Raw genomic sequence first — 25,640 nt, forward strand, 5'->3', positions numbered from 1 at the left:
CCCATTCTGTCACGCTTTTTGTATATTTTGTATATGTACTGTAACAAAATCATAGACCCACTCCCTCCCTAAAACCTGTGACGTCATTTTTGAACGACGACCCCTGATCAAGAAAAACCCTAGTTTGGAGTGGGCTTGTAGATGATCGAAATCGCCATCACACCTATTCGAATGAAGAAGTATTCAATTCTGGAGCAGGTCTGTCGGTGATTTCGAGGCACACCTGGACTAAGTTCAAACAATGAAATTCAACTCTGAAGTCGATTGACCGATGCACTAAGGGATAACTAGACCAAAATCCTGGCCAAAATTATTTTTCGGCTTTTTCTGATAGGTTTTGCTTCTATGATGCTAAAACATAGTAACAATTAATTTTGGAACATTTCTGCCAATGCAAATTCACCTACCAGTGATAAAATACCTCTCATGTTATGTTCTAAAATTAAAGTGGATAATAAACTGATACAGAAGAGACAGCTCCATGGCAGTTCATTTGTTAACTCGGTTTTGTTTTTGATTCACTTGGGGAGCGTGAAAATTGAACAATTTCGCGTAACGTTTGAAAAAGGCATATTACAGAAAGGTTAACATTAAGCGATTTAAAACAAATCATTAGATTTTAAGTTTCTATTTTACACGTTTATGATATTTTTAGTAGCGAAAGCTTCCCAAAACATAATACTCACGTACAACATTAAATTGGATCGGAAACATAGAAATGAGTAAAACAAAAGTCTGCTATTTTTTTGCACTCATGAGGATGCCTCTGCAAATCAGAGATGGATCGTAGTAACCATTCGCGAAGGTAGACGTCAAAAATGTTCGTTCACACGAATTTTCTCCAGCGCTTTTTGCTTATTTCGGCTGGTTGTGGCCCCGGAATCCTAGTGCGAGTGATTTTTACGGTGCTACGTGTTTCCGGCGGTGTATATTTTTTTCGGTGCGACAGGTAGCGGTTCGAGTGATTTTCTTAGCTTTCGGTCAGCTCTTCGGATGCGTGTGTGTGTAATTTGTTGTCCGTATGATAATTTCCAATTTTTAATTTTAATTTGTGAATTTTTAAATTTTGAGGAATTGAAGTTTGCGGCGATCGCGAGTGAAAGTGGCAAAAAAGTGCTCCGTTTCAGCTTCAGTAAAACTTCAGTTTTCGTGAAAAACATGTAATGTGACGCTCTTTTGTAGAACTGGCAGATCAGGAAGTTTTTGGTTTGTGCGCAAGGATCAGTGACGTTTTTGGTTTGTGCGCAAGGATCAGGAAGTGTGAATGCACTTCAGATATCCTTATGATATATGGGTGTAATCACGCGGGGCTTATTGTACACGACTATAGCTTCGGAATGCTTGCGTTCTTGAAATGGGCTATAGGAGTTACAATAGAGCTATCACCTTCTACCTCCCGGATCTAAGATTCTAGCAATTATATTAAATTTAAATAGTTGCACGAATATTCTATCCATAATGCCACTGCCAAACAGTGGGAGTTAGATTGTAATAACACACACACACATGAGGATGCCTCTGCAAATCATCTTGTTTAAAAAAGCATGGGATCCATTATGGTGAGAAAATGTTTCTTTCCATGGGTTCAAGCTGTTCAGAACGGGCTTGGTAGTCATATGGCTACTGCTTCTGCCTCATACGCAGGAGGTCGTAGGTTCAATCCCAGGTCCGTTCCATTCTCCTACTTTGTATCTTTCTCTATATTTCTCATGTTCTAGCAATTGCTAGAACTGGAAATGGACTTCCAAACCGTTTCCATTACTATTCCTATACGTTCAACTTGAGTATTCTAACAATAATCTGCTTGAATTGGAAATGAACTATAGAGCTCGTTTCCTACATTCAATTAGAAATACCATTAGTTGCTTTCTCCTATCTATCACATTGGCAGCTTGTTAACCAAGACGGACCTCTGCCTCTCGAACCTAACCCAAAAATTCCAACAAAATTCCGCATGAACTCGTGGCAAGTGCAGAGGTATATTCGGCTTGCAGTGGGCGAGTGATTGCATAATCATTTCCTCCCCCTTCCCTACATAGACTTGCATTCTGACGTGGCAGACGCCAGTATGACCTAACAAATGAGATCACCAGTACTTGTACATCATTAGTCTTAATAGTCTTATTAGTTGTTAATGGTTTAGTTCTTAACCCCCTATATAATACCAACTTTAATGTATTCAAGATTTGTGTCTGCAGTTAGTCTTGCGTACAAAGGCGCAGGATTGCCAATTCGGAGATGCCGAGTTTGATTCTCGGTTCGGTTAAGAATGTTCTTGGGTGGGAAACATTCTTGACTCCCTGGGCATAGTGTATCCATTGTTTTTAAAGCAATCGCCAAAAGTGAATTCAACTCAATTGATATTTTGATTTTTCATGAGATTGAATAGTGGGAAGGAGGTGAGAGAAAACATTATTGTATGAGCATTAGACTACAAAACTGTAATAAAAAGTTTTTTTTAAATCGGCTCCATAACGCCCAACAGCACTTGAGCCTACCAATTGGACTAATGAGGATCTGAAAAGTAGACATTGTTTCCTTTGCATTTAATCCTTTGTATGTTACGAATGCTTAGAGAAACTAGAAAAGATATCTGCCTAAATTTCCAGACTATGTACAGTTGACAACAATGGCGGAAAGTATGAAAACAACCTAGGGTATCTGTTCCCATATTAATAACAGCCCGTATATTAATCTCAACCGTCGATAAACCAAATAAAAAATTAATTTGATTACAATTTCTCACATCATATGTACACAATAATGAATAGACCACCTTCTCCAATGTTTGGAATATTATTTAAAATTCCGTTTGAGTAATGTTTTAGTTCACAAGACTCAAATTATTAAAAACAAAATTATAAAACACATTCATTTTCATTTTCCTACCTCTGAACTGTTGATTTGATGCACTGCTCGATTGCTACTAGCAGATTCATCTGTTTTCACGCCGTTGTTTTCCACTCAATTTCAAGCTAAAACGAATGAATCCTTTCAAAATACACTTCACAACACATAGAGCACATCACAATTTCACTATAAATATAATCATATTTGAAAAACTAACGCGATTTCCTATAGTTTGATATAGGTTTATATCGAACAACGTCTAAATTATTCTTGTCCGTATTCCAAACTATTTACATGGCTTGCAGCATCGGCAAGGGTTGCCGACCTAGATTTTTATTTCAAAATTGCTTGAATGAACTTTTACTGTGAAATTCAACTCTTTTGTTTGTAAAACAAGGTATATCGAAGAGATAAGCTATGACAAACATAAAATTAAACTGATAAGTTGGAAAACTACAACGAAAACTGGAATTTTGTAATTATATTTCAACTCAAATTCAAAATATTGAAGAATTCGGCATCACTGCAATCATATCGTTACGTATACACACAAGTAATAGTGTGCGTATTTTATGTTGGAAACAGTATTATTGATATAGGTACAGGCATAGGATTAACTTTTTTTGAATGTTATTGAAATAGGTGCATGGCAGTGATGATGTTTTTTAGCTAAATACTTCTATAATGTGATAACAATTTCATTTTTGAAGTTACCAAATTGTTATCAATTAAAAATGACGTGAGCCGAGCATAATTATTCTCATGTTTCTTGATTATTGGGTGAGAAATAAATGCATTTCATTTGCGCATTGGCTTATTGTTATTGATATAGGAACAGATACCCTATTTTGAAATTACTCGCAAATTCGTTTGCGGACGAGTGCGGATGATCTTTAGCCTGCATTAGAAAGATGAAAGCCTATATTTTTATCTCGTAGCGAAATGCGAGGGAGTAATTCTACCTTTTTATTAATGAAATTTTTAATCTCGTATCGAAATGCGAGGGAGTAATTCTACTTTTTTATTAATGAACTTTGTCAAAAATTGTCGAAAACCCAATGTTGTTTATAATAAATAATAAATAAATAATAAAAATAACTTTATGTTAAGTTTCACCCATGTCAAGATTCAAGGGTGATGAATAAAAAATGTTTTGTATACCTACTAGAAACCAAACATTATTTGTGCTGTGGAATGCTAATATCATCTTCCAAACTTAGACGTACATGTTCATGATAGAATTAGAGGCGAAAGTATAGAATTGGTAGTTCCGTTAGGATACGGCAGGCATGAAGAATGTTTTTATAGAAGTCGATTTGAAAGCGAGCGGAGGGGGCAATATTTGTAATGGCACATATCGCACGACCTTCCTCATTCTGCCAAGCTCCCGTATGAAGGGGGAGGGAAGAATATCAGTGTGGAAGCTGATATATCTCCACAGGCAAAGGAAAGGTGGTTTGATTTGCCATTGCCATCGCGTGCGGAAGGATTTTCTTTCGACGTGTACTGTCTGCAAATTTCTAATATGACATCAGCATCTAGTCGAATAGGATTTTTATTGCACAGTTCTGTTTTCTCCATGCGTCCGTCTCGTCGCAACCAACTTAGCTGCCTCGGAGAGAACAAAGCAGAGAAAGGCACTGCTGCTGTACCGTCGACCAATAACAGCTGAATTGAGTGTACTACCTCTGGTGGGTGCATCAAGAGAAGACAATGTGAGCCATCCACCGCGAGTTTGCATCGGTGGTGACGAAATCGAGGTGGTAGAAGAATTTGTGTCCTTGGGCTCACTGGTGACTGCCGAAAATGATACCAGCAGAGAAATTCGGAGAGGCATAGTGGCTGGAAATCGTACGTACTTTGGACTCCGCAAGAAACTGACAATTTACAAAACGCTCATTCGGCTCATTAGACCGGTAAACCTCTACGGACACGAGACCAGGACGATGCTCGTGGAGGACCAACGCGCACTTGGTGTTTTCGAAAGGAAAGCGCTGCGTACCATCTATGGTGGGGTGCAGATGGCGGACAGTACGTGGAGGAGGCGAATGAACCACGAGTTGCATCAGCTGTTGGGAGAACCATCCATCGTTCACACCGCGAAAATCAGACGACTGCGGTGGGCCGGGCACGTAGCCAGAATGTCGGACAGTAACCCGGTGAAAATGGTTCTCGACAACGATCCGACGGGCACAAGAAGGCGAGGTACGCAGCGGGCAAGGTGAATCGATCAGGTGGAAGATGACTTGCGGATCCTCCGTAGACTGCGTGGTTGGCGACGTGTAGCCATGGACCGAGCCGAATGGAGAAGACTCTTATATACCGCACAGGCCACTTCGGCCTTAGTCTGAATAAATGAAATGAAATGAATGTAACCTTCGCGATATACCCTTGGGCACAAGAAAATTCCCAACTGGAGGTAACGCACTTTAGTGTTAATTAATTATTTCAATAAAGCATGCGTTTTCAAATTATGTGGATTTTGAACCGTTTTGTATTGTAGAGCCTATGTAGAGCGTTTCGGTTGGATCAGCTTTGATGCATTCTACCCACTTTCGCATATGTGTCTCATATAAATATGAAATTCAGCAAGAATGGGATTGAAGTGCGTTCAAAGGCACTAGGCAGTCATATTCTAATAAATATAGGTAGTTTTGAATGGTTGGGGTTCTGCTGGCTAAACCGAGTGCCAAGTGGAGTATATAAGTTCTAATTTGTCACAACACATAGGGGAACTGTTCCGATCTCCATCTCACTGTACATATATCCATCCCATCGCTAAACAAAGAAATACGGCACCAAATTCGTCGATTCTTTTTGTAAACATGCGGGCTCACTGCTGAAAAAATCACAACAATAATAAACAAACCAAATTCCTCTCCATTGCTTTGTTTTTGATGGGATGGAAATAGGAGCTATGAGATGAAGTGGCGAACCGTTCCCCTATTTAACTAACGTTGCTCAACTCAGTTATTGTAAAAATTCTTATCTCTTAAAAAGGCACTGAAACATTTCAATCAAATTCGGTTCTATTTGTTCAAGATTAGTATTTGTAGGTTGAAGACGTATAAAAATCAATTCATTTGGTTGGAATGCGACCAACTCCTAATTGGAATTATAGCTTCAATTCATAGATATATCCAATTAACGCACATGCAGACACTGCCTTAATATGCCAAACTGAGTTGAATGGTGTATGACACGGTACTTCAGGTTTCTTGGAAACATTTCATGTTTGGTGCGATTTTATAGCCTCTCGGTTTACCGAAACATGGCAGTACGGTAAACTTAATTTTTAAGCTTTTCAAATTTACATTTCCAATTAAGACACATTTGGCACATTACTACGATATACCTAGCGGGAGAGAGTAGAAAACATAAGTTGATCGATGACGTATGATTATTAGGAAAAAGAACACTGAGCTTGTCTAAAGCGGCTGATAAACCTGTTTATCCGTATCTCAATTGAAACACTTCTCAAAGCCACAAGCAACCAATTAGCACGATTCGGAAATTTCACTAATGAATTATCCAAACTGTGAGTCTCATAAGATCCATTGTCAAGGGTAGCAACCAATGGGATACGGAAATGTTGTGCATCGACGATAAACGATAAAAGATGGATCGCTACATTTTAAACTAGCAACAGACCTACATATTTTTGATAAATTTGAAAACGTGTGAAGCTTGATTCGGTGTCTCTGGAAGAGATCATTACAAACTTGATATAAGCGATTCCACTGAAGTGGAATCCTCAACACCTCATTTCATTTTATGATCGCTTGAGAAATTTTTATCGATTCGCTGAGGTATTTTCTTTTCGTTTTAGCGACGTTCTTAACGATGGTAAGCCAATTTAACCTCCTTAGACTTAAAAAATGGGGTACTCGATTGAATTTTCTCCAACTTTTCTTCTTCATTGGCTTAACATTCCATAGTAAGGACATTGCCATTTCACCGCTTAGTGTTCCTCATGCGCATTTCTACAGTAAATATACCTACGACGTTACTGTAAGTAATCCGTCAGTAATTTTATGCTTGCTCTATGCATACCCCTAGAAGTCGCCAACTTCATAGCACAGTCTTCTTTGCATCTGCGCGTCTTACTACTAATGTAAGGAATGCCTCTTTATTTGTTGTCATGCAAAACAGAACAGTTTATACTTTACGTGTTATATAGGGAGCGGGACCATTTGGGCAGCACCCCCTATTCCCGTCCGCAACATTAATAAGGTTCCGCAATGTCGACCGCGTTCCAACCAAATGTTTTGATTGTTTGTATATCACTAGATATCGACAGAAACTAACCATGTACTAAAAAACAAGTAATTCGGTTGTAATGCGCTCGAGTAATGAACGTTGCTGACGGGAATAGGGGGTGCTGCCCAATTGGTTCTCTACCCTAGCTGTTCTCCGCAAAACCTTAATAAAATTGAGTTCAAATTCATTAATTCGTTTAAGACGGTGATGATGCTGCTGCATAGTTTCATATGTTGATTCAATTAATTGAAATTGAAAAAAATAATAAATTTGATAAATCTAGACTAATATTTGAAAAGAGCGTAACAGCAAAAATGATATCGTTTTGGTTCTTCGTCTGTATATATATATATATATATATATATATATATATATATATATATATATATATATATATATATATATATATATATATATATATATATATATATATATATATATATATATATATATATAGCTTTTTACATAGCCGACGAAGGACGGGAAAAATCTTTGTTGTTACGCTTTTTTCAAATGTTAGTCTAGAAATTTTAGTTGAGCGGTCCGAGAATTAAATTCGTCACGTCCGTCAATGTTACGCTTTCAGTTCCAAGGCTAACTGAGATGCGCTAAACATCTAAATTGCACCCTCCACTCCTTTCAGATTTTATGTGTAAGATGTCCATGTTTTCATCACAGTAGCCCAATTTTCAAAAACTGAGTTACTATGGTTAAATCATGTTGACCAAAAATGTTGTATGGGATAACAGCGCCTCTTGTATTCTCATACTTATGCGCTTCTACTGTTATTGCTCTTGGACTTTATCTCATGACTCCTATGTTCATATCATTGAAAACAAAGCAAGGAAAAGAAATTTGATTGGTTTCCCACATTTATGATGTTCAAAACAGAAGCAACGAGATTGTCTCTGTATTTTTTTCTTTTGCGATGAGATGAATATATGCTCAGTGAGATAGAAACGGGAACAGTTCCCCTGATTGCCTTTAGGAAACCCATTTTAGTGGAGTTTTAGAATGCAAGGATGAGCGCACTGTTGTTGATGCGATTAATTTTATGCTAATATTGATTTGGGATGAGAACATATCATCAACTAGAACAAAACTAACCTTTCAGCTTTCTTTAAATGGTATATTCTCACATAAAACGTACACAAATTTGTTGTTGAAAAAATTGCTAAAATTACGTAATATCAGCTACTGATATAAGAGCATTTTAGTATCTCTGCTAGAGAAACTGGCGGTGATGGGAGTTATGAACACTTGTTGTCTTGGCTTCCGAAAATCTCAATGATCACATGGTGGCAGTGAAACCAGAGGGGCTGGTGGTGGTGGTGGTGGGCCCTGACTGTAGGTAACCTGACTTGTGTACGTCACGGGCTGAGGCTGGGCGGGCTGCAGGTATCCAACGAGCTGATAGGAAATTGTTGGTTCTTGGACGGGAGCAGGCGCGGAGTAGGTAATTGGAATTGGTGCTGGTGGTGGTGGAGGTGGTGGAGCTGCGTACGTGATGGTAGCCGGAGCCGAGTACGTAACTGGAGCCGGGGCTGCGTACCTGATTGGAGCGGCATAAGCAATAGGCGCTGGAGCTGGGGCCGGAGCTGGAGCCGAGTATACAATCGGTGCGGGTTCAGGAGCAGGTACAGCTACGTAGCTTGTAGCATATGTTGGAGCATAGCTGCCGCTTTGACTACCACCCAATAGACTACCCAACCTACTACCGATTCCACTTAATCCACCTCCCAACCCACCACCAAGCGATCCACCTAGACCTAATCCTCCAAGGAGCACTGTAAGAAAACACGTGTTAGTTCCTTACGCATTTATCACTGGTATCGAATGGTCTTACACAACTTTTTGCCGAGAACTATCGTTTCTGCTCCTTCAAGATCATCTTTCTCTTCAGCCGATTCTATACTTCCGCCGGTCTTGAGTTCTTGACTTAGCACTGCACTGACCGTCACTAGTACGACTAAATAACTTACTTTGAAAAATGCCATTTTCTCTAGAATTCGTTTACTTGGTTCAACTCGACGATGATAATTTATGCACTCGGTATCAATGAATGGCCAAAAATCCCGTTTTTGTAGCTATTTATACGAGGAGTGTTCTTGTCGGATGATTTTTTGTCTCCATCTCACACACTTTGGCCAAGAAAAAGAGCCAACATCTTTTTATTACATGAATTCTAATTGTTTGATCATATACACTCATACACACGATACGTGTGTGACCGGCCGGCACGCATGGTGACAAGTGCAAATAAGCACCACGCTGGTCAGCCTCACTAACGGCCTATTGCCGCTACAGGGCTGGTTCAAAATGATAACCGGGCAATCGTCAATTAACGGCGTGTGACATTGGTATGGCTCGGCCATCGGCGAGGGTAGAATTTCCTTCAAAAGCTTTTACCACTAGGCTCGAAATCGACCTATGGCTGTTTTTGCTGAAAAAGATGATCATTTGAAATTTCAAGTGTGCAAACAAAATGGAAATCGGCTGGAAGTATTCATCTCACACCTAGAAAAGGAGCGGTTGGATACTTGGTAGCGTCACTGTTTCTAAACCTTACCGATCTATGCATTGATTTGGCGAAAAATATTGTTCTCGTTTGAACTCAGTGGAAGAGAAAATGAAACAAATTGTACGTTTGTTTTTTCTTGTTTCTTACTGCCAAGAAAACGTGAAAAAATCCTCTATATTCTTTTGGAAATGAAATGAAAAATAATCCTTAAATAGTATCTGATTGTTTCAAATAGTTTATAAAATAATTCAGGAGCATCCATGAAGAATAATTCAGAGATCCATAACTACGCTTAAACTCAGAAATTAATACGACAATATGTTCTGTTAGACATGGCCAAGCAAAACTATAACATTCTATTTTCGTAAGAATTTTCCTGATCATATGAATCACCGTAATGTTAAAAAATGTGCATATTTTTTTGCGCAAAGGATTTTCTGAAGGAATTTCCGAAGGCATTGCTGGAGGGTTTTCAGGTTGAACATCAGGAGGATTTTCAGGAGGAATTCCTGTAGGAACTTGAGAAGGAATTCCTGTAAAAACTTCAGGATCTGAAGTTTTTTTTTACGCGGTTTTTTTTTTGCGCGGTTTTTTTACGCGGATATTTTTACGCGGTACCGACGTAAAAAAAAACCGCGTTATTTAAAAAAAAAAACGACGTAAAAAAAAACTGCGCTATTTTAAAAAAAAAACGACGTAAAAAACCCAATAGGTTAGACTTAGAAAATTTTATATGTGGGACTTAGAACATTTTTTATGCCGGTGCCTACTGGGGACATAGAAAATTTTAAATTGGCACTTATAATGGCCCCGGACACTGTTTGCTAGGTGTTGTTTGTAGGTCATAGTACGCTAGTATATATTGTGATATGGTACATGGTTTTTGTGATATGAAACCAGGAATGTGTTCCGATTTATGTTCAAGCTCATCCAAGAATCTCCTGAAATAAGGCCTTGAGATCTATGAAATAAGGCCTTGAGATCTATAAAGATCTGTCCTCTTGTTTCAAATATGGTACATGCTCTGTGTAACTCATAGAATGGATTGTGTTCAAAGCCTAAGTTATTGGTCATCCAAAAAATTCCCGAAGCAAGGCCTTTAGATCTACACGCGTAACCAAAGATCTGTCCGCCTATTTCAAATATGGTACATGCTCTGTGTGACTCATAGAATAGATTGTGTACAAAGCCTAAGTTCCTGGTCACCCAAAAAAATCCCGAAGCAAGGCCTTTAGATCTACACGCGTAACCAAAGATCTGTCCGCCTGTTTCAAATATGGTACATGCTCTGTGTGACTCATAGAATAGATTGTGCTCAAAGCCCAAGTTATTGGTCATCTAAAATCAGAAGCAAGGCCTTTAGATCTACACGCGTAACCAAAGATCTGTCCGCCTGTTTCAAATATGGTACATGCTCTGTGTAACTCATAGAATGGATTGTGTTCAAAGCCTAAGTTGAAACAAGCGGACAGATCTTTGGTTACGCGTGTAGATCTAAAGGCCTTGCTTCGGGAATTTTTTGGATGACCAATAACTTAGGCTTTGAACACAATCTATTCTATGAGTCACACAGAGCATGTTCCATATTTGAAACAGGCGGACAGATCTTTGGTTACGCGTGTAGATCTAAAGGCCTTGCTTCGGGAATTTTTTGAATGACCAATAACTTAGGCTTTGAACACAATCTATTCTATGAGTCACACAGAGCATGTACCATATTTGAAACCGGCGGACAGATTTTTGGTTACGCGTGTAGATCTAAAGGCCTTGCTTCGGGATTGAATTAGGATTTACAACATGGTTAGCCTAACCACTGATCGTTTCCAAATTATCCATAGGGATTCTATGAGCCTGGCAAGCTCGTGAATTCGGATTCTCATGTTTAGTGTGGAAATGTTTTCAATAATTAGGCTTGTCCATGAATTAATCTAAATATCTGGATATGAATTGTAACTGATTCGTACTTAGTCGAAAGGATTTGGATCGAATTCGGATTGAGATGATTGCATTTGAATATAAAATTGATTTCGGATTGGATGTGGAATAGATTTGTATTGAATATAAAATTGAATTTAAACTGAATTCGGATAAGGTTTGAACTAAATTAAGGATTGATTTTGGAATTGTTTGATCGCGATCTCTTGTATTTTAATTCATTTAGTATTGATTTACGATTGAGATGGATTTGAATGGATGGTAACTTAGCCTTAGCCTAGTTTGATTGAATTTGAAATTGATTTAGATTGCATGTGGACTAGATTTGTATTGTAATTAGATTGGATTAAGATTGAATTAAGTCGAATTTAGTTGTAGTTTTAGTTTAATTTGAATTGGAATATATACCGCAGGAGGTCTGAATAAAGATGAAGATAGCTCTCCGGTAGAGAAATAAAATAAGAAGACTCCGGTGGTGGAAGACGAAGAATAAAGACAGATCAACGAAGATAGACAGGTTCTGAAATGAGTTTAGAATTAGATTTTAAATATGGTCCTTATCGAAATCAGGCAAAGATTTGATATGGAGACATATGTTTGGATTACAAATAGAGTATTGTATTCGGTTTTTAAATTCTTTAAAAAAATTATACCGCTATTTGAGTTGGAAAATAAAATCATTTTGATTAGAAGCGACTTACAAACGAATTTAATAACTCTCTTAGATATCGAATACATGTGATACTTTGCACTGGAATCAGATTAGATACGGATTGAATTGGAATGGGACATGGATTGGATTTGATTGGTTTTGGAATGGACTTGGAATAGAGAGGGATTTGGTGTGCATGGATTTGGATTGGATTATATTTGAATTGGATTGCATTTGATCTGGATTGGATTCAAATTGGAGTTGGATTGAATTTGAATTGGATTGTATTTAGATTGCATTGAACGTGGAATAGATTTGAATTTTATTGTATCTGGAATGGATTTGGATTGTATTTGCATTGAAATCGGATCCAATATAATTCTTTTTGGATTGGGGTAGATTGGATTTAAAGTGGATTAAGATTGGAATAAAATTGGAATCGATTTGAAACGAATTTGTATTTGGACTGTAATTGCAGTGAAATCGGATTGGATTTTCATTAGATTAGATTTGGATTCGAGTTGTATGGATTTGGATTGGATTTTCATTAGATTAGATTTGGATTCGAGTTGTATGGATTTGGATTGGATTTGAACTGGATTTGAAATAGATCTGGATTGGATTGGATTGGATTTGGATTGGATTTGGATTAAATTAGAATTGGACTTGGATTGGATTTGGATTGGATATAAATTGGAATGGGATTGGTTTTGCATTGAATATGGATTGAATTTGTTTTGCATTTGGGATTGGAGTTAAATTTAATTTGAATTGGATTTGGATTTGCATTGCGTGTGGATTGGATTTGGATTGAACTCCAATTGAATATGGATTGGATTTGGAGTGGAGTTGGACCAATTTTGGATTTGGATTGGAATTGTATTGAATTTGCAATGAAATTGGATTGGATTTAGATCAAATTTGGATTGAATTGAGATAGCATGTGGATTGGATTAAATTTGAAATATACTCAAATATGATTTTTATTTGGATTGGATTTAGTTTGTATTTGCATTGAAACTGTACTGGATTTGGATTAAATTTGGATTGGATTCGAATTGGATTCGGATTGAAGTTGGACTTGATTTGTATTCGATTTGGACTGGATTGGATTTTGGATGTGAATAGGATTTTGAATGGATTTGGTTTAGATTGAATTTGGATTAGATTTGTATTGAATTCCTATTGGATTAGAATTGGACTTGGATTGAGATTGGACTAGATTAGATTTAAATTGCATTTGGATTGGATTGAATTTGCAATAGATTTGAATTGGATTGGATGTGGTTTGAATTGTGATTGAATTTGGATTGGATTTGGATAAGATTAGATTGTATTTTAATTGAATTTGGATTTCAATTGTATTGGATTGTATTGAATTTTGATTGGATGTGATTTGAATTGAATTTGGATTGCATCTGGGTTGGATATGGATTGAATTATTGAATTTGTATTGGATTTGGGTTGTGTTTCAATTGGATTTTGATTGGATATAAATTAGATTTGGATTGGATTTGGAATGGATTTGGATTGGATTTGGATTGGATTTGTATTGGATTTGGATTGGATTTGGATTGGATTTGGATTGGATTTGGATTGGATTTGGATTGGATTTGGATTGGATTTGGATTGGATTTGGATTGGATTTGGATTGGATTTGGATTGGGTTTGGATTGGATTTGGATTGGATTGGATTTGGATTGGATTTTATTTGGATTTGGATTGGATTTGGATTGGATTTGGATTGGATTTGGATTGGATTTGGATTGCATTTGAATTGGATTTAGATTGGATGTGAATTGGATTTGGATTGGATTTGGGTTGGGTTTGGATTGGATTTGGATTGGATTTGGATTGGATTTGGATTGGATTTGGATTGGATTTGGAATAGATTTGTAATTTGGTTGGATTTAGTTTGAATTGTATTTGGACTGAATATCGATTTGGGTTGGAATGATATTTGATTTGTATTAGATTAGCGTTGATCTGTTGGTTTTTTATTGGATTTTGAATAGGATTTGAATAAGTGAAGGTATTCTATCCTAATTAGAATACCAATTGAATAAATAATAAAAAAAATCCCATGTTGTACAATGTTGGATGTTGAAAACGTTTGAAAATGAAATACTAATAAGTTGGATCCTGAAGATCATAAAAAAAATAATAACATAGAAATAATATTTAAATGTACATTAGACAACACTGTCACATCTTAGAGAGTAGAGGTGAGCGGGATTGTAGTGGTAGCAATGAGGTTATTTAAAAAATATTAAGAAATTAATGTTAAGCAAAATACAATATTATTTAATGTTATACATCTTTGCATATCACAAATTCTTGAACATGCGATGTACCAAGTTATGAAAGCTCAGTGCGTATTGCTGACAATTCGCCAAAATGTAGGCAATTATATTGCAACTAATGAACTTGAAGGCATTAATGGTAAGACATGGCAACAAGGTATGAATGGCACGAATGTTAACTCATTACTAATGGACCATGTCTCATATGTCCATAAATATGAGTAAAAAGGGTAAAAATGTTTCGAATTTTGGGCCGATGTGTTGGAACGCATCGAAGGTGGGACGTACACCTGGGCGGAGGCTACCGTAGCGTAGTGCCCATTCCTGGACCAGGACCTACAGGAGTAGGTCCAAGCGGCGGAGGACCTACAGGAGTAGGTCCGTGTTCCCGGTGGCATTGGTAGGCAGCGGGTAAGCGGGTGGCACCGCCCCTGCTGGTCGAAATGTCGCCGGAGGTAGCAGTTCCCGATGACGATTAAGTCAGAGAGCGGGTAGAACTGCTCTCTACTTAAATTGTCGTTCGGAGGTAGCAGCATTAGCTCCGATGAGGAGCTTTGGTTGGTCTGGTCGCGACAAAATTAATTCATGAAAAAATTTTACTTAGGTCCTTTTGAAAAGTTAAGCGAGATATATAAACAAGTGAACAAAGTGAAAGAATTCCCCGTAACGCACTATGCCAACGACGTCGCCGGTTTCAACACTATGCACGTCGTCGGTAGCGTCGTATGCAAGCAATCATTGATCAGCAGCAGACAGTGATGTCGATATGAACTATTGTGAAATCATAGCGGAAACATGTAAAATATCGATTTAATTAATCAATCTTTTCCTAACGCATTATGTATTGATGCAATAATAATACCTTATTGATTTTGTTTTGGGGTGCATTGTTAAAAATTGAAAAATCGGGGCAAAAAATGATCTTGTTATTGGTGCGTTTGAGCAGCTGGCAACAACAGTTGAGGATGTAAACATAAACAGCCAGCATCGTGAAAACATAATTCATAAATATTCACCTAAACCAAAGAAAAACTGATGCTTTTCTGACAAATTCCATCAGTTAATCCCATGCTTAGACCGTATTGATTAATACTGCTTCTAAATTGGGCTGAATTCTTCCGAATGCGTGCAATGTTTACTGTTGTCGGATGTTAACAAAAAATTAATCCCACGTGTATGCTTACTAAATTGGTATTGGAAGTGTCCACCACTACAAATCCGTGGTTGATGATTTTTATGACACAATCACATTGCAATTTGAGTGTCACAACGCTTCACCTTAATACCCATCCGTGTCTTTTATGTTTTCATTTTCCTTTAGCGTAAATATAAACACCAGTTTGACAGTTTGTGTTCGAATGTATTGGTGAACCTAGGTTGGATCTGGATAAATCGGCAGAGCGAACCTCATTCATTTTGGGTCGGATCTGGTGCGGATCGCGATCCAACCTGAACGAATAACCGAACGTTTTGACAGCTGTTAGAGCGGATCCAGTGCAGAACAAGGTTCGACCCAGCAATAACCGAAAACGACATTAGTTCACGAATTCATGAACGCTTTTTCTGCGTGCAGCTCGTGTGTGTTGCGGCAGCTCTAAACGTTTGCACCATTGATCTTGCAGCGTTACAATACCGAATCCACGGTCCTTAAGTACGTCGGCGAGTATGCGTGTGCTCCCAATGAAGAAGAGAGATGAGCAATGGGAAGTTAGAAGTGAGAAATGAAATGAGGAATGAACAATGAGAAGTGCGAAGTGAAAAGTGAGAAATGAAAAATAAGGGGTGAGAAGTAAGTAGTAAGTCGTAACATTTCTCCCTTTACATTCGCTGCTCATTTCTCACTGCGAAAAGTGAGTCGTGCGAAGTGATGGGTGAGAAGTGAGATTTCTTTTTGTACAACTGATGGCTACAGTCAGACTGATGGGGTGAACATCCTAGTAGGCTAGATCTACCAGTCGTGGCTATAGCACCAGTTATGGCTCTAGTGGATTATACACCAAGTGGCACATCACATTACCACAAAACGTTTTCTGATCAGTGAACCGTATTCATATGACACGAAAACAACTTTAATGTCCTCCAAATCAAGAAAATAATAATTGTAAAAAATGATTTTGCCTAATTTTTGTCATCCTTTGCACCAGTTGTCGCACTAGTGGTCCCATTATGGCCAATACCATAAGAAAACAATGGGATTTGCCATCATAGAAACCAAAATTAAGAATAGTGCCACAACCAGGGTAGAAATATTTCACAGTCAATGCAGTGAAATACATGGATCTCAGTAAAATCTGCTGTCGCCTTCATCGCCGCCGTGGTGAGTGCGACTGGGTGCAGCCGAAAAATCATTTCCAACACCGACTATTCAATTTCGCATTCAGCCACTCACAAGTCGCTCTGACATGCTGCTCAGTTCGCGCCTTACCGTATGACTGGGAGTGGCCCATTTAAACGCGTGGTGTATTTTTTCAATTTGCTGGGTGAATGTGTACATTTTACTGTGGTAAATTTCATCTTCGCGGCGCTGTGGGTGATGTGAGTTCTGTTGTTTACTTTTCTGCCTCTCCGGGAACGTGAGGTTGATTTCAAAGCAGGAAGAAAATAAAAAAATGATATAAAAAAACATCACCTTCATCCAGTGCTGCCGAATATTTACAACCCTGGCCACAACTGGTACATGCGTTCACGCAAAAAAAGCGTTCCCGAATTCGTGAACCGGCAAAAATACACCGTGATTTAATTCATGGATTCGGGAACACCAGTCACGTTTTCCAGAACGTTCCAGAAAACGTGACTGTGTTCCCGAATCCGTGGCTGTTGTTCACGAAAAAATACACCGTGAACTTGTTAGTTCACGAATTAATGAACGCTTTTTTTTGCGTGTTCTTATTATGGATTAAGCAATTTTGGGTAATATCACGAATTTTAATACGGTTTTCACATTTGTTATAAGTAGCAGGAAGGGAAACCTTTCGCATGACTTATCAACAGCACCCATATGTCTTTTATTTATATTTTTAAAAATAGTTGCACTTAGTTATGGCGACGATTGGTACAAACACTCTAGCTATAGCTTGTATCTTCAAAGCAAAAGTTCACATTACATCCTCCATTAGAACATTGTCGCATCACAGCACATAAGTTCATTGGAAAGTACTTCGGATATAAATCCAAAAATTCATTTGGAAATTCCTCAAGATATTCGTCAGAAAATTCGAAAAAGGAATTCTAAGAATTTAGAATTTCCCTAATGAATTCCTTCAGAAATTCTTTCCGAAATTTATCCAAAAGTTCCTTCAGAAATTTCCTTGAAAATTATTTCACGGAGTCTTTTGGGAATTTCTACAGAAATTCATTCTAAAACTTTTTTAGGAATTCCTTTGAAAATTCCTTCAAGAATTCCTTATAAAATACCCATGAACAATCTTTCAAGAATTTCTATATTAATACATTCGGAAATCCCTTTAGTATAAATCCTTCGGAATTTGATTTAGTATTTTTTTAAATTACTTCTGGAATTTGTTTTAAGAATTTGTAATAGAAATTCTTCCAATAATTCCTTAAAGAATTTCTTCGGAAATCGCAGGAAAATATAGGAACGCAGTCGCACATTCCGTTAACAACTCTTCCAGAAATTCCTCCTTCCTTCAAGAATTCTTTTGGGAATCTCTTCAGAAATTCTTTGGGAAATCTTCGAAAATTTCAGTTGTTAATTGCTTAATTTTTTTTGTCGATTAAGCGTTTTTAACCGTTGATTAAGCGTTTTTTTAATTGAAAATAATTTTAACACTAAAATACCTTCCTTCAAATTAGAACTCTTTCCGGAATTATTGCTGCAGGAATTTGTTTATGGTTTACTGAAGGAATTTCCTATTGACTTCCTGGAGGAAGTTCTAAAGGAATTTCTGAAAAAAAAAAATAACAAAGGCCAGGCCTTTCCGGATGTTCAAATTAATTCCTGGTGGATTTTCTAAAGAAATTTCCGAAGAAATGCCTGGAGGAATTTCCAACTCAATTCTTGACACGGTGTCTCTATGGGAAAACATTATTTTTCAAAAATCAGTATCTCTGAAACACCCACCATGTGAAAGCATACGCTCTCCTCTTTCATATAGTGGGTAAAATAAAATGTTCTATCGGGGGATCTAGAACAATTTTTATTTTTTTCACCATTTTTGGTGCAAATTCCATAGAAATCCCAAATGATAGCCGATTTAACCCCCCCCAAAAATGTATGGAAAAATGACCTCCGATAGAACATTTTAAAAATGCACTTACGTGAAAGAGAAAATCCTATACTTTCGTGTAGTGAGTGTTTTAGAGGTACTGATTTTTTGAAAATAAGCCTCTTCGGACAAACACACCGTGTTGAAGGAATAATCAAAAGAGAACCTGAAATAATTTCCCATCCCGATTTTGGCAACACCCGTTTTTGGTAACATTTTCATCCCGATTTCGGCAACAATTTCAAAAATATTTTCAGAGCTTTAATTTTCAGAGCTAAAATCTTTTTGCCTTTCTCGTATACAAAGTATACGTAAAGGCTATATGTTCGCTCCATAAACGAACTTTTTATAGGAGTCCCGGAGACCCATAGTGTTATATACCGATTGACTCAGCTCGACGAATTGAAGTGATGTGTGTGTATGTGTGTGTGTGTATGTGTGTGTGTATGTGTGTGCGCAAAATAATCTCACTCATTTTTCAGGCACTTATCATTAACCGATTTGCTCGCAACAAGTTGCATTCGACGCGGAATCTTGTCCCATTGTTTCGTATTGAAAATTGGCCGATGAATCGGACTATGGGCTTCGGAGTTATGGCCAAAATATATTTTTTTACAACAAAAAATCTCACTCACTTTTTAGACACTTACTCTTATCTGATTTACTCGCAACAAGTTTCATTCAACGCAGAATCTTGTCCCATTGTTTCGTATTGAAAATTGGACAGATCGGACTATGGGTTTCGAAGTTATGGTCAAAATCCACTTTTTCACATGATAAACACGTACAAAATTCTCACTCATTTTTCAGGCACTTATCCTTAACCGATTTGCTCGCAACAAGTTTCCTTCGACGCGAAATCCTCTACCATTGTTTCGTATTGAAAATTGGTCAAATCGAACTATGGGATTCAATGTAATGACCAAAATACATTTGTTGACAAGAAAAATTCTCACTAATTTTTTAGGCACTTACTTTTAGCCGATTTGCCAGCAAAAAGTTGCATTCGACGCAGAATCTTGTTCCATTGTTTCGTATTGAAAATTAAACAGATCGGTATTAAACAGATATGACCAAAGTTTATTTTTTTGCCTTTTTCACATGCGAAACACGTACAAAATTCTCACTCATTTTTAGGCACTTATGCTTAACCGATTTGCTCGCAACAAGTTGCATCCGACGCGGAATCCTGTCCCATTGTTTCGTATTGAAAATTGGTCAATTTGAACTATGGGATTTGAAGTAATGGCCGAAATACATTTATTTTTTATTTTTTAGGCACTTACTCTTAGCCGATTTGCCCGATGCAGAATCTTGTCTCATTGTTTCTTATCGAATATTGGTTTAATCAGACTATGGGCTTCGGAGTTATGGCCAAAACATATTTTTTACTTACTCTTAACCGATTTGCTGCAACAAGTTTCATTCGACGCGGAATCCTGTTCCATTGTTTCCTTCTCGGTTTCCTTTTGAGTGTCTCGAGAAAATATCAAGACAAAATTTTCAAAACGACTTATCTGCTTTTGTAAACAAAGATTCAAACGACGATTTGACGAATCTGATAACCGAAAACTCGTAATGTGTTTTGTATGGAAGGGTTCTAAAATTTGTATGGGCCGTAACGCTCGCAGAATCATCAAAGACCAGTTATTTATTCCAGTTATTTAGACCCGACGAATTTCGTTTCATCTAAAATTGATTTATTCTCTGATTAGTTCTCGAGTTATGCAGAAATTTATGTTTCATTTGTATGGAAGCCCCCCTTTCCTAAGAGGGGATGAGTCTCGAACCATCTTAAGAACCTTCCCCGTCCCAAAAAAAACCTCTGCATACAAATTTTCACGCTGATCGGCTTAGTAGTTTCGGAGTCTATAATGGTCAGACAGACAGAAATTCATTTTTATGTATAGACCTGTACAGCTGTTTTCGAATTCACTCACCCGATGGATTTTTACCGAGCCTGTAACAAGCGCGGTTTCATCATCATCAATAGACATAGACCGCTGTCATCATTGAAAAGTAGTATGAAAAAAAATTATAGCCCGGGACATCCTGGCTACGATTTGGCGATGGGCTAAACAATAGCATGACAGTAGCCTGATTTTTACATTTGAGCGGCTCTTCTTCTCGAACAAAAGTTCATTATGCGACCCGCTCAAACGTCATAATTTCTTGGGGGAGTTCATTTTGCGTTAGTCTATATAGAAGATTATCAACGTTTACGAGGCGAACCGGTCCAGGGCCGAAAACCTCATTAATAAAGATATTAATAATAATAATTATCAACGTAATCCAAGAGCAGGTATTTATGGCAATTAATCTAGCCAGAGGCGGCTCTGTCCCAGTGTGGGGATGTTATGCCAATCAGAAGAAGAAGAATCTAGCCAGAAGTACAATAATGCAACAAAGTTACTCCATTGTACCTTTACTGACCCATCACTCCAAGCTTCTGAAACAGACTAATAACATGTTGATATCGTTTCAATTTAGGGACAACTATGCGTCCATCGTCAGTATTACCGAGTCGATAAATCCATTCAAGTAACCCCCAATTTCCCAGTCCTTTTCTGCAGAGTAATCACTCTTTGTAAGCGCTGTCGCTCGTAGAAATGACACAACGTCAAACCAGGCAATCCGAGATCTCTCGCTGCTTCAAATGGCCGATGGTCATGGTTCGGTGAAACACCTTTTTGATGAATTTGCGATACTTAGTCCGTAAAAGCCCTCCTTAGCCGTGCGGTAAGATGCGCTGCTACAAAGTCAGACCATGCTGAGGGTGGCTGGGTTCGATTTCCGGTGCCGATCTAGGCAATTTTCGGATTGGAAATTGTCTCGACTTCCCTGGGCATAAAAGTATCATGGTGCTAGCCTCATGATATACGAATGCAAAAATGGTAACCTGGCTTAGAAACCTCGCATAACTGTGGAAGTGCTTAATGAACACTAAGCCGCGAGGCGGCTCTGTCCTAGTGTGGGGATGTAATGCCAATAAGATAGAGAGAGTCCGTAAAAGCAAACGGAAATAAACAATAACTTTTCAATGGCGCTTGGTGCGATTTAGCATATCCCAGACCATATATAGCTATCTCATACACTGGGCTGGAGTAACATGTAGCCGAGAATAGAACCGTCCCGAGCAACACACATGTTGTAAATCAGTTGATGATACTCATATATGACCAAATTTGGTCATATATAAGTTATTGCAACCAAATCAACGTTAATTGTGCTGCTAGGGGTGCTGTCAATACAGTGGCCAAGTCCTTACCCGCTAGTGTAACCATGAGGTATAGTTGATTGGTCACGCTACCCGTTCATAGCGCACTTACGTACTAAGTTTCATAAAGAGGTCCTATAGTATCCGGGGTAATATTATGGGGGTTCCCCGAGAAAATGGTAACTGGATGTAGATGCGAAAGATTTAGAAGACATTTGGATTTTTGTAGGATTGATTGATATGTCTACGCTCATAAGTTTTTTTTTGCCTTTCTCGTATACAAAGTATACGTAAAGGCTATATGTTCGCTCCAAAAATGAACTTTTTATAGGAGGCCCGGAGACCCATAGTGTTATATACCGATTGACTCAGCTCGACGAATTGAGGTGATGTCTGTGTGTGTGTGTGTGTGAATGTGTGTGTGTGTGTGTGCGCACCAAAAGAGCAAAAAGTTTAGCTCACTTTTTTGCACTTACTCTCAACCAATTTACTCGCATCAGGTTGCATTCGACGCAGTATACTGCCCCATTGTTTCCTATTTAAAATTGGCCAGATCGGACTATGGGCGTGGAAGTTATGGCCAAAATACTTTTTCTCATAAAAAAGCGCGTCAAAAAGTCTAGCTCACTTTTAATGCACTTACCCTAAAGGGATTCCCTCACAACAGGCTGCATTCGACGCAGTATCCTGCCCCATTGTTTCCTATTTAAAATTGGACGGATCGAACAATGGGCTTGGTAGTTATGACCAAAATACTTTTCTCATAAAAAGCGCGTAAAAAGTCTAGCTCATTTTAATGCAATTACCCTAAACGGATTCCCTCGCAACAGGTTGCATTCGACGCAGTATACTGCCCCATTGCTTCCTATTGAAAACTGGACGGATCGGACAATGGGCTTGGTAGTTATGGCCAAAATACTTTTTCTCAGAAAAAGCGCGTAAAAAATCTAGCTCATTTTTAATGCACTTACCCTGAACCGATTTCTTGGCAACAGGTTGCATTCGACGCAGAATCTTGTCTCATTATTTCTTACTGAAAATTGGCCCGATCGGACGATAGGCTCAGAAGTAATGCCCAAAATACTATTTTTTTACCGCACGAGAAAGGCATCATCACCGCTAGGTGGATTAATCTGGGTTTTATTATTATGAAATAAGATAAACAACTCCAAAAATAAATGTCTTTACGGTTTATATCCGTATTACGGACTCTACACGAATAGTGGACACTTCCACAGAAATAATGAATCACCACTTGTATCACTGCTTATAGCAAACAATTTCTAGTTGAAATGTTCTGTTCTTTTTATTCAAGTTTTCTTTGTTTCTATTCACACTTCACCCATATACCCAGCCCACCGTAGAATGTTGTATTTTCCTGGCAATTCAAAACCGATTTTGTCAAGCAGTCTACGGAGGGACCATACATCGTCTTCCAATCGATCTATGCACCTCTGCTTCTTGCGCCGTTGGGTCATTACCGATCACCATTTTGAGTGGGTTATTGTCCGACATTCTGGCTACTTGCCCGGCCCACCGCAGTTCCTGACTTTCGCGGTGTAAACGATGGCTGGTTCTCCCAACAACTGATGCAACTCGTGATTCCTTCGCCTTCTCCACGTACCATCTGCCATCTGCGGCCCACCATAGATAGTACGCATAACTTTCATTTCGAAAACTACAAGTGCGCGTTGATCCTCCACGCGAATCGTACAGATATCGTGTCCGTAGATGACTACCGGTCTAATGAACGGCGGCGAACTTTATTCGATCGGAGCGTCTTGCGGGGTCCAAAGTACGTACGATTACCTGTCACGATGCGTCTCCTCTTCCTATCATGTACAACATCTTCGACGTATTGATGACACGTCCGATCCGCTTTGCTTACTTTTTCAGTCTGATGTAGGTTACTTCCATCTCCTCAACTTTATTTATTTATTTTCTCAGACTATGGCCAGAGTGACCTGTGCTATGCACACTCATTCCATTCACCTCAGTCCATGACTGCACGTCGTCAACCACGCATTCTACGGAGGGTCTGCAAAACGTCTTTCACCTGATGCATCCACCTTGCCCGCTGCGCACGTCGCCTTTTAGTGCCCGTCGGATCGCTGTCGAGAACCATGTTCACCGGATTACTGTTGAACATTCTGACTACGTTCCCGACCAAAAGCAGTCGTCCGATTTTCACGGTGTGAAGAATGGATCTTTCTCATAACAGCGGTTGCAACTCGTGGTTCATTCGCGCGCAACTCCAAGTGCGCGTTTGTCCTCCACGAGCATCGTCCACGTGTCGTGTCCTTAGAGGACTACCGGTCCAATGAGCGTTTTGTGGATAGTCAGTTTGGTATGGCGGCGAACTATAGCAGCGTCTTGCGGAGTTCAAATTACGTACGATACAGAGAGTACAGATTTCGTCACCATCGGTACAAACTCGTAGTCGATGGCTTACAATGTCCACTTTAGAGCCTCTTCCTATCATGTACTTCGTTTTCGGCTTGGATATGGATGACCTGCAGCGAGCACCGGATTTTCCGTATGTTGACTGATGTCGAGTGTCAAAGGTAGCGTGCCGCAAATGACATTCTGGCCGCCACTTGGCTACACTGTCACTCGCGGTGCGAGGCACAAGAGAGGTACAAATTAAAATATTCCTTGATTGAAAAAGGATTTGGTTTTAGTGAGTCGAGTGTAGTTAACCCATACTCACACTACCTTGATTGCGCTTTATCAAGGTGATCATCTAGATCAATGAAATGGTCATGCTTTGTGTTATTTTTTTCTTTAATGTCGCCGAGAATTAGGCACAGAACTTTACTCTTAATGGCACCGATCACAAGAAAGTATGTATTCATCAAAGTCCAATGAATTCTAAAATATAGACAAACTTCTGTCCAACATTTTTCTGTAAACGATGATCTCTGTATATGCTGTGTGTAAAAGTCTTCTCAATTCAGCTCGGTCCACAGTTATACTTCATCGATCACCTAATCTTTACAAATCGTCGTCCACTTCATCGATCTATTTTGATCATAGCGCATTTCGCCTTCTTGTAACCGTTGGACAGATATTTGATTTATATTATATGAACAACATACATAATACGAGACGTCAAACTAGATTGAAGTCAGTACTTCAATGGTCTATATTAGAAACATCAGAAGATACATGTTTTTACCACCACCATTTTTTGCAAGGACGTGGCCGACGCTTTTAATAATTTAAAATATTATTTAGTATTCTTAATTTTATTATGAAACTAATATATCACATTATTGTTTGATTACCATTCTCGAGCTTGTTCCAATTCGGCGTCGGCGTATGTCAATAAGTGTCGACGGCGGCGGCATGGCGCGGCGGCGCACAGGTCTAGTGCCGCATGAATTCAAAACACAACGTGTAAAGATCAAGTTACAAAAAATTCAAAATTTTGATAGCCAGATTTTGAGCACCCCTAAATCATGTCCGATGGAGCTCAATTTTTACATAGGGGCATATTTCAGGGCTTACAAAATGTCCCAAGTCCCAAAAATGTTGTAAGACAAAAAATCGATTTTTTTCAAAATTTTATTTAAATTAATTCAAATCTCGACGTTTCATGCATTTTTAAGCTATTTGGCATCAAAAACAAAAGTTTGATTTTTCCTTTGGGAAAATTTTCATGGGTAAAAATTTT

General features: G+C 38.4%; 1 protein-coding gene across 1 annotated transcript; it reads right to left on the reverse strand.

Moving 5' to 3' along the window:
• Nucleotides 1-8,218: 8,218 nt before the first annotated feature.
• LOC134215326 (uncharacterized) lies at nucleotides 8,219-9,174 on the reverse strand. Its single transcript, XM_062694542.1, has 2 exons — nucleotides 8,957-9,174; nucleotides 8,219-8,897 (listed from the first exon to the last, which is right to left on the reverse strand). The coding sequence occupies exons 1-2, from the start codon at nucleotides 9,105-9,107 to the stop codon at nucleotides 8,395-8,397; spliced, it is 654 nt and encodes a 217-aa protein (XP_062550526.1). The 5' UTR covers nucleotides 9,108-9,174; the 3' UTR covers nucleotides 8,219-8,394.
• Nucleotides 9,175-25,640: the final 16,466 nt, after the last annotated feature.

Source organism: Armigeres subalbatus, chromosome 2 (genome assembly GCF_024139115.2).
Source record: "Armigeres subalbatus isolate Guangzhou_Male chromosome 2, GZ_Asu_2, whole genome shotgun sequence".
In the NCBI taxonomy this organism is placed as follows: domain Eukaryota; kingdom Metazoa; phylum Arthropoda; class Insecta; order Diptera; family Culicidae; genus Armigeres; species Armigeres subalbatus.

What these genes read in the sequence shown, in the direction of transcription:
- LOC134215326 (XM_062694542.1), bottom strand. Translation starts at nt 9,107, where the DNA reads ATGGCATTTTTCAAAGTAAGTTATTTAGTCGTACTAGTGACGGTCAGT. An exon ending in AGTTCTCGGCAAAAAGTTGT is followed by an intron (nt 8,898 to 8,956) that starts GTAAGACCATTC and finishes GTTTTCTTACAG; the next exon opens with TGCTCCTTGGAGGATTAGGT.